The following is a 10350-nucleotide window of genomic DNA, read 5'->3' as shown; positions in this document are numbered from 1 at the left end:
TCCAAGTACCACCATAATGACAACATTAAAATACAGTAGTGTAGTAGACCTAAGTATTCATTAAGTACCACCATAATGACAACATTAAAATACAGTAGTGTAGTAGACCCAAGTATTCATTAAGTACCACCATAATGACAACATTAAAATACAGTAGTGTAGTAGACCTAAGTAGGGCAGGTGTTAGTGCATGTGCCTCACAATATGAAGGTCCTGAGTTCAATCCCTTGGGATCTTTCTGTGTGGAGTTTGCATGTTCTCCCCGTGACTGCGTGGGCTTCCTCCCACCTCCAAAGACATGCACCTGGGGATAGGTTGATTGGCAACACTAAATTGGCCCTAGTGTGTGAATGTTGTCTATCTGTGTTGGCCCTGCGATGAGTGGGAACTACTTTTTCTTCCGCCGAGTACTGTGCTCAGTCATTTGTATGTTAAGGAAATGACTGCAATTGAAATTAAGCACTCAGTAGCATAAAACATCAAGTTTTTATTGTATGCTATTTGGAGACACTACATACAGTTAGATCCATAAATATTTGGACGTTGACACAATTTTCAGTATTCCAGCTCTGTACAACACCACAATGGATTTGAAATGAAACAATGAAACAAGATGTGCTTTAAGTGCAGACTTTGAGCTTTAATTTGAGGGTATTTACATCCAAATCAGGTGAACGGTGTAGGAATTACAACACATTTTATATGTGCCTTCCACCTTTTAAGGGACCAAAAGTAATTGGACAAATGGCTACTCGGCTGTTCCATGTGTTATTCCCTCGTGCAAAGAGCAGATAAAAGGCCTAGAGTTCATTTCAAGCGTGGTATATTCATTTGGAATCTGGGGGGGTCATTTTTCAATATGAAGTCCAAAGAGCTGTCACTATCAGTGCAGCAAGCCATCATTAGGCTGAAAAATCCAAACAAACCCATCAGAGAGATAGCAAAAACATGAGGTGTGGCCAAATCAACTGTTTGGTGCATTCTTAAAAAGAGAGAACACACTGGTGAGCTCAGCAACGTCAAAAGGCCTGGAAGACCATAGAAAACAAGTGTAGTGCATGACCGACAAATCCTTTCCCTTGTCAAGAAAAACCCCTTTACAACAGTTGGCTAGATGAAGAAAACTCTCCAGGAGGTAGGTGTATCTGTGTCCAAGTCAACAATTAAGAGATAACTTCACCATAGGAAATACAGAGGTTTGGTCACAAGGTGTAAACCATTGGTGAGCCTCAAAAACAGGAAGGCCAGATTAGAGTTTACCAAGAAACATCTGTGCAGTTCTGGAACAACATCTCATGGACAGATGAGACAAAGATCAACTTATACCAGAATGATGGAAAGAGAAGAGTATGGAGAAGGGAAGGAACTGCTCAAGATCCAAAGCATAGCACCTCATCATACTGACCAACTGCATCTCTGTCTGTCTGGACTGGAGCCTGCAGTGCCTCAGACTGGAAGTCTCTGCAGAGAGTGGTGAGGACGGGGGAAAAGATCATCAAGACTCCTCTTCCTCCTATCCATGAGATCGCAAAAAGCCGCTGCCTGACCAGGGCTCAGAAAATCTGCAGAGACTCCTCCCACCCCCACCAAGGACTGTTTTCACTGCTGGACTCTAGAAAGAGGTTCCGCAGCAGAACCTCCAGATTCTGTAACAGCTTCTTCCCTCAGGCCGTAAGACTCTTGAACGCATCATAAATATCCCCTCAATTCCCCCCAAAAATGGATTAACTCGCTGGAATATAAAGACAATATAACATAGATCATAAATGTGGATGCATATGCAAAAGTGCAATATATTTATCTGTACAGTAATCTATTTATTTATATCTGCACCTTATTGCTCCTTTATCCTGCACTACAATGAGTTAATGCAACAACATCTCGTTCTTATCTGTACTGTAAAGTTCAAATTTGAATGACAATGAAAAGGAAGTCTAAGTCATCAGTGAAGCATGGTGGTGGTAGTGTCATGGCGTGGGCATGCATGGCTGCCACTGGAACTGGATCTCTTATATTTATTGATAATGTGACAGCTGACAAAACCAGCAGAATGAATTCTGAAGTGTTTGGGGCAATATTATCCGCTCATATTCAGCCAAATGCTTTAAAACTCATTGGACGGCGCTTCACAATGCAGATGGACAATGACCCGAAGCATACTGCAAAAGCAACCAAAGATTTTTTTAAGGAAAAGAAGTGGAATGTTCTGCAATGGCCGAGTCAATCACCTGACCTGAATCCCATTGAGCATGCATTTCACTTGCTGAAGACAAAACTGAAGGGAAATGCCCAAAGAACAAGCAGGAACTGAAGGCAGCTGCAGCAGAGGCCTGGCAGAGCATCACCGGGAACCAAACCCAGCGTCTGGTGATGTCTACGGGCTCAGTCTGTCATTGACTGAAAAGGATTTGCAACAAAGTATTAAAAAGTGACAATTTGATTTATGATTGTTAGTCTGTCCAATTACTTTTGGTCCCTTAAAAGGTGGAAGGCACATATCAAATGGGTTGTAATTCCTACGCCGTTCACCTGATTTGGATGTAAATACCCTCAAATTAAAGCTCAAAGTCTGCACTTAAAGGCCATATTGATCTTTTCATTTCAAATACATTGTGGTGTTGTACAAAATTGTGTCAATGTCTAAATATTTCTGGACCTAACTGTACATCCATCCATCTTCTTCCGCTTATCCGAGGTCGGGTCGCGGGGGCAGCAGCCTAAGCAGGGAAGCCCAGACTTCCCTCTCCCCAGCCATTTCGTCCAGCTCCTCCCGGGGGATCCCGAGGCGTTCTCAGGCCAGCCGGGAGACATCGTCTTCCCAACGTGTCCTGAGTCTTCCCCGTGGCCTCCTACCGGTCGGACGTGCCCGAAACACCTCCCTAGGGAGGCGTTCGGGTGGCATCCTGACCAGATGCCCGAATCACCTCATCTGGCTCCTCTCCATATGGAGGAGCAGCGGCTTCAGTTTGAGTTCCTCCCGAGTTCCACCCTATCTCTAAGGGAGAGCCCCGCCACCCGGCGGAGGAAGCTCATTTCGGCCGCTTACACCCGTGATCTTGTCCTTTCGGTCATAACCCAAAGCTCATGACCATAGGTGAGGATGGGAACATAGATCGACCGGTAAATTGAGAGCTTTGCCTTCTGGCTCGGCTCCTTCTTCACCACAACGGATCGATACAGCGTCTGCATTACTGAAGACGCTGAACACCTAACTGTACATAGATGAATAAAAATATGATTTAGTACATAATAATGTCATTTTTTTCGCCTTGTGATTTTATACGGTTAGCAGATGATTCCCAGCAACAAAAGGCGGCCGCGCGAACCATTGTACTACCAAAGTTCTGATGACGTCACTCTTTTTGTTTTAACTTACCACACGTCTCAAAAGCCCACATTTTTCATTGGGCTTGGGCAGTTTATGAGTTGTCGAATTTCCCGGCAAACCTGTACCGCGTCCCGAAACAGTCACGTGTTACAAGCGGGCGGCGAGGCGGAACCGTTTCCCAAAGTGGTCACGTGGTACAATTTGGCAACGAGGCTTCACACGTCATCATTCAGGCTCCTCCCCTAAATGAAGCAAGCTAAGATGGCAGGGCATCTGTCGCTTCATCCTGGACCAGGGATCACCAACGCGGTGCCCACGGGCACCAGGTCGCCCGTAAGGACCAGATGAGTGGACCGCTGGCCTGTTCTAAAAATAGCTCAAATAACAGCACTTACCAGTGAGCTGCCTCTATTTTTTCAAATGTATTTACTAGCTTATATTTATTTACTAGCAAGCTGGTCTCGCTTTGCTCGACATTTTTAATTCTAAGAGAGACAAAACTCAAATAGAATTTGAAAATCCAAGAAAATATTTTAAAGACTTGGTCTTCACTAACTGACAAAGAAACAGATAACAGATGTGGTGTCCAGTTCAAAGTGTGACATGATTTATTTAAACATTTGAGAGTTGACTTTTGTATTTTACATGAGTTATTATTTGTACAAACATGGTGCAAAGTAATTCATGATATGTTAAAAATGTTAGTGGCTAGCTAGTTAAAATGGGATATTGTGATTTCACAAGACTGTCTTAGAAGTGATCATTTGAAAATGTTCAATTTGAAAAATGTGCACTTAGAGAAAATATAAAAATAAAGTGTTGCATATTGATATTTATCTGTTTCTATATATATTTATTGTGAGAAATCATTAAGATGATCAGTGTTTCCACAAAGATAAATATCATTAATTATTAATAATAACATAGTGTTAAAGGTAAATTGAGCAAATTGGCTATTTCTGGCAATTTATTTAAGTGTGTATCAAACTGGTAGCCCTTCCCATTAATCAGTACCCAAGAAGTAGCTCTTGGTTTCAAAAAAGTTGGTGACCTCTGTCCTGGACAATATTCATGACAAATTTGTGCTTTGTTTTAAGGATGTGATATTTGGTTTTATACTATATGAACAAAAAATTTGAAAAGGAATTTTACCTTTGCAACCTCATTATACTATTGGCTAAGTTCTATATTCATAAATGTAAGTTTGTCAATACCCAACCTGTCTTTTGTGCCTTTAAAAAAGAATTAGAACTCTACATTAAAACACTATCTACCTCTAACAACAAAAAAGCTGTGAAAACGATGATGCTGTGTTCCAAATTTAAGTTATTTACTGAAATTGAGTGAGTGAATACAGCAGAGTATATGAAGTGGAAAATGGGACCCCGCAAGGGAGTATAATAAGTCCAGTATTATTTTCAATAATGATAAATTAAGTTTTTAGTGAAGTGGAAGGGTTAGTGGATGTGGCACTGTTTGCTGACGATGGAGTGATGTGGAAGAGAGGTAGAAATACTAATCATATAGAAAAGAAGATTCAAAAAGCGGTAAATAAAGTTCAAGAATGGGGAATGGCGTGGGGTTTAAGATTCTCTGTTGGAAAGACAAAAGTCATAAATTTTTACAAAGAACTCTATGGACAAAATATAGAAGAGGTACAAGTATTTAAATATTTGGGTATATGGTTTGATAAAAATATTAACTGGTCAACCCACATCAGCAAAATAGTGGAGAAAAGTAAAAAGGTGTTAAATATAATGAGGGCGGTGAGGGATAAAGACTGGGGGGCTGATAGGCAGACATTGAAAGCAATATACATCAGTTTAATACGATCTGTTATTGATTATGGATGCATTATTTATCAATCTGCTGCAAAAACATTACTTGGGAAAATAGACAGGATCCAATCACAGGCTTTAAGATTATGTTGTGGAGCTACTAAATCAACCCCAGTTGCAGCATTACAAGTAGAGATGAATGAAAAACCTTTAGATATGAGGAGAGATCAACTGTCAGTAGTTTATTGGGCAAACTTAAAAGGGTCCAAGCAAGGACATCCAACCCATCAAGTACTATTAAACTGCCAAGAAAAAGAGAAGAAAAAAATGAATACTTTTGGGTGGATAATAGGAGACAGATGTAATAAAGTTCAAATTGATAATATTAAAGTTAGCCCTACAGTACCAATCCCTGCAATACCACCGTGGATGTATGAAAACCCAAATGTAAACATGCAATTACTAAAGAATAGAAATTTAAATAGTTACCAGATAGAACAATGGATTGAGGAAACGTTTTTAGACAACATCATGGTGTACACAGATGCATCAAAAGCTATAAATAATAAGGTAGGAGCAGCAGCTGTTATTCCACAAGGAAACATAGTATTAAATAAAAGAATTAGTGATAAATTATCTGTTTTTACGGGAGAATTGGTAGCAATTTATATGGCAATTAATTGGATAGAAGAAAATAAAGCAAGAAAAGCAGTCGTGTGCTCGGACTCCAGCAGTGCATTGACTAGCATAAAAAACATAGCGTCAGAAACAAGACAAGATTTAGTTTGTGAAATAGTTCAGGCAGTCTACAGAATAAATAAAGCGGGAGGTGTGGTAACATTTCTTTGGGTTCCTGCTCATGTAGGAGTTGAGGGGAACAAATTAGCTGATAAGTATGCAAAACAAGCAACCACTAAAACAGAAGTAAACATGGAGATTAAGCACAGTAAAGAAGAAGTGAAGAACATAATTAAGATAGAACACAATAAAAAGTGGCAGGATAATTGGAATAAGGAAACAAAAGGTAGAGAGTATTACAAAGTCCAGAGGAGAGTTGGTGTAATGAGAGGAGGCAATAGAAATAGGAAGGAAGAAGACATTATTACTAGAATGAGATTAGGACATACATATCTAAATAGTTCATTGAAATTGATGGGGAAACATGCTACTGGACTGTGTGATTCTTGCCAACAGATAGAAAATGTAAGACATGTTTTAATACATTGTAGAAAATATAATAGAGAAAGGGAAATACTGGGAAATAAGTTAGCGAAAGAGAATATTAGGTTAGCAGTGGAAGATATATTAGGATTGCACTCAGAACATACAGGTTATAAAGCAATACACAATTTTTTTTAAAAACACTGGGTTAAATAAAAGAATTTAGAGTAGGAATCCACCTCGATCCACACTCCATTACAGTAGGTGGCGGTAATGCTCACCACAAGGTTGCTTGCCAACCGCCATAAAAAATCACAAGAAGAAGAAGAAGAAGACATCCGGGTCATAGTTGAAACATGCTACAATACCTTGTTTTTAGCGCTTACCTCTGACTACGTGGCCATGCCTTTAATAATAATGTGTGGCTTTCCCTGTAGTGGAAAAACGAGACGGACCGAAGAATTAAAAGCTTATTTTGAACAGCACACCGACAAAAAGATTCACGTTGTGGGAGATTCAGCTCTGGCGGTGGAGAAGAACGCCGTGTATGCAGGCAAGTTAAGCTAGCCGCGGCTAAACTAATGACACCTCTCATAGAGGACTTCGATTTACCTACAACTTCTTTATTAAGTTATTTATTTAGGTATTATAATATACACAGGCTTTTCTATACAAAAAGGCTTGTCCAAATGTGTGTTATTTAGACTTAAACCTATGCAGCGATGCTCGGCGACCTAAAAAAAAACCATCAGTCAAAGAAGTGCACGGAATATGTTGACTTTGTTTTGGTAATTGAAGTAGCCGTTTGGTAAATACGTTTTTGTTAGGAACTGCGTGGAGTCTCAATGACGTGTGTGCAACAAGACGGGCCATTGTAGTGTCAAAAAATATTAAATTGATTGTATGAATTGATTGTATTTTGAATGGAGTTTGGTGCAAGAGCCCATTTGTCACGGTTTACTCCTACTGACCACTTAACCATGTATTGATTAACGTGGACCCCGACTTAAACAAGTTGAAAAACTTATTCGGGTGTTACCATTTAGTGGTCAATTGTACGGATTTTGTACTGTACTCTGCAATATACTAATAAAAGTTTCAATCAATCAAACTTCGTTAGGTACCCCTGCATTCATTTTGGACTAAAATTGTCTTAAAGGCTTACTGAAATGACATTTTCTTATTTAAACGGGGATAGCAGGTCCATTCTATGTGTCATACTTGATCATTTCGCGATATTGCCATATTTTTGCTGAAAGGATTTAGTAGAGAACATCAGCGATAAAGTTCGCAACTTTTGGTCGCTGACAAAAAAGCCTTGCCTGTACCGGAAGTAGCGTGACGTCGCAGGTTGTGGAGCGCCTAACATCTGCACATTGTTTACAATCATGGCCACCAGCAGCGAGAGCGATTTGGACCGAGAAAGTGACGATTACCCCATTAATTTGAGCGAGGATGAAAGATTCGTGGATGAGGAAAGTGAGAGTGAAGGATTAGAGGGCCGTGGAAGCGATTCAGATAGGTAAGATGCTGTGAGAGGCGGGTGGGACCTGATATTCAGCTGGGAATGACTAAAATAGTAAATAAACACAAGACACATACAGTATATATACTCTATTAGCCACAACACAACCAGGCTTATATTTAATATGCCACAAATTAATTTGCATAACAAATACCTACCCCTTCCCGTCCATATAACCCACCAACACAAATCAAACACCCGCACAACATACTCAATCCCACAGCCCAAAGTACCGTTCACCTCCGTAAAGTTCATACAGTACATATATTTCCCCAAAGTTACGTACGTGACATGCACACAGCGGCACGCACGTACGGGCAAGCGATCAAATGTTTGGAAGCCAAAGCTGTACTCACGATAGCGCGTCTGCTATCTAACTCAAAGTCCTCCTGGTTGTGTTGCTGTAGCCAGCCGCTAATACACCGATCCCTCCTACAGCTTTCTTCTTTGCTGTCTTCATTGTTCATTAAACAAATTGCAAAAGATTCACCAACACAGATGTCCAGAATACTGTGGAATTTTGCGATGAAAACAGACGACTTAATAGCTGGCCACAATGGTGTCCCAATATGTCCGCACAATCCGTGACGTCACGCGCAAACGTCATCATACCGAGACGTTTTCAGCAGAATATTTCGCGGGAACTTTAAAAAATTGCACTTTACTAATCTAACCCGGCCGTATTGGCATGTGTTGCAATGTTAATATTTCATCATTGATATATGAACTATCAGACTGCGTGGTCGGTAGTAGTGGGTTTCAGTAGGCCTTTAAACATATTTTAACAATATGTTACAAAACATCAGTTGACCGTTTTGGATTGTTTTTCTCTCATTTTAGATCATGTGTGTATTAGTAACTGTCATACAAGAGACCCAACCAAGTCTGTTGCTGTTGTATTGTATTCTCAGGGCGTTCAATCGATCACTACTGGACTGTTTGGTTTGTCTTGGAAGACGTTTCGCCTCTCATCCGAGTAGACTTAGATTGGTCAGATCTAGTCTTACAGTTGGTGCCAAAACCCCAAATATTTATACTTAAAAAACCAGGAGGGTGTGCCTGGGCAAGGATGGTTTTGCCCTATCATAGTGACAAAAGCAGCTGTTTTAATGCAAATGAGCAATCCTAACTATCAAAGCTAACGACAGTCGTTGAAGTTTAAATTTCTCCTCGTTAGCATTGAGGTATTGTGTGGCAGGACCATCACTGTGGATCGACTACTACCAGTCCAAAATAGTCGGAATCCCTTTAGCATTCCATTCAGTTGTAAACAAATGGCATTATGGTCATTTTTTTAAAAACTTTTGATGATAATACAGACGATCCATAAATCCATAAATTCCTTGCAATAGCTCATTGAGAAATGTTATTCTTAAACTGTTAGACAATTTGCTCACGTATTTGTTCACAAAGTGGTGGTATATATATAGGGATGATGTTTGATAAGAAATTATCAAGTTCGAGTCTATTATCGAATCCTCTTATCGAACCGATTCCTTATCGATTCTCTTATCGAGTCCAGATAGGTTGTTGTATATGGAAAAAAACACACAATATTTGGTTTAACAAAAGCTCACTTTTATTATATAAGAAAACAATTTAATCTAATAAATAAATAAATATTGACTGTTACCCCCCTAAAAAAATAAAATAAAATAAATAAACATTGACTGTTGTTACCCAAAGTATATTAAGTGGGATTTTTCAGAAAAAACAAATATATACAGTAACACAAAAACAACCTGTCTCTGTGATCACTTTAGGTGTATAAATAATAACATAGTGTTAAATAAAATCAGTCCCTTGGGCACAAAACTGGAAATAATACAGCTCTCCAAAAAGTGCAATTCTGCTGCTATTTGACATAACTGTTTGTTATGATGCTTTGACATTTTTGCACTTTAAAGAAAGAAAATTCTATGAAGAGAAAAGTTGTTTGCAAATGTGGTTACAATGCTAAAAAATGAAAAGTTAAAGCTAAAAAAAGAAATACACTTTATTGAGTTAACATTATTTCTTTATAGGGGGAAAGATGTTACGAGCTAGGGAATATAACAACTACACTACCCATCATGCAACGGGAGTGACGAGCATGCGCGGTAGCCCCGAAAAGTGTTGTTGCATGTCGTCACCCGTGAAAGTAAACGTCAAGAACTCAGCCAACACGCCTCGTCTGCATTATTTATAATTAGACAGACAACACATATACAGTGTGAAAAACAAAAGTTAAAAAAGGGAGATGTGTTGTATATATATGTATGTGCTGCGGTTGCTTTAAGAACGTTGCGCCAGCTGCCGTAAAGGAGGTGCGTTGCTAGCCTGGTTGCTATGTTTCCGGTGGGTCGTAAAAGTGTTCTTCATGAGTTTGTACCCTGCTCAAATCTCTCAGTAAAGTTATTCATTGGATTATACCTTTTGTTTTGAACTTTATTACACCTTGGAGCGCTTTTTCCCGTCCATTGTTTTCCTGCTTTCGCTATCTGCGCCTAATGACTGAGCTACGTGACTGATTTATTGTGATGTCACACGGAGCATTTCTGGTCGGGACGGGATTCGTT

General features: G+C 39.6%; 1 protein-coding gene across 1 annotated transcript in view; it reads left to right on the top strand.

Annotated features, from left to right (window-relative positions):
- Positions 1 to 6580: 6580 nt before the first annotated feature.
- The window catches only part of kti12 (KTI12 chromatin associated homolog), a 14129-nt gene continuing 10359 nt past the window's right edge, over positions 6581 to 10350 (top strand). The window contains exon 1 of the mRNA XM_062042540.1: positions 6581 to 6820. Coding sequence (XP_061898524.1) covers positions 6670 to 6820 — 151 coding nt within the window. The 5' untranslated portion in view covers positions 6581 to 6669. The remainder of the gene's footprint in view (positions 6821 to 10350) is intronic.

Source organism: Entelurus aequoreus, linkage group LG03 (genome assembly GCF_033978785.1).
Source record: "Entelurus aequoreus isolate RoL-2023_Sb linkage group LG03, RoL_Eaeq_v1.1, whole genome shotgun sequence".
Classification (NCBI taxonomy): Eukaryota; Metazoa; Chordata; class Actinopteri; order Syngnathiformes; family Syngnathidae; genus Entelurus; species Entelurus aequoreus.
This window is presented reverse-complemented; position numbering and strand designations above follow the sequence as displayed.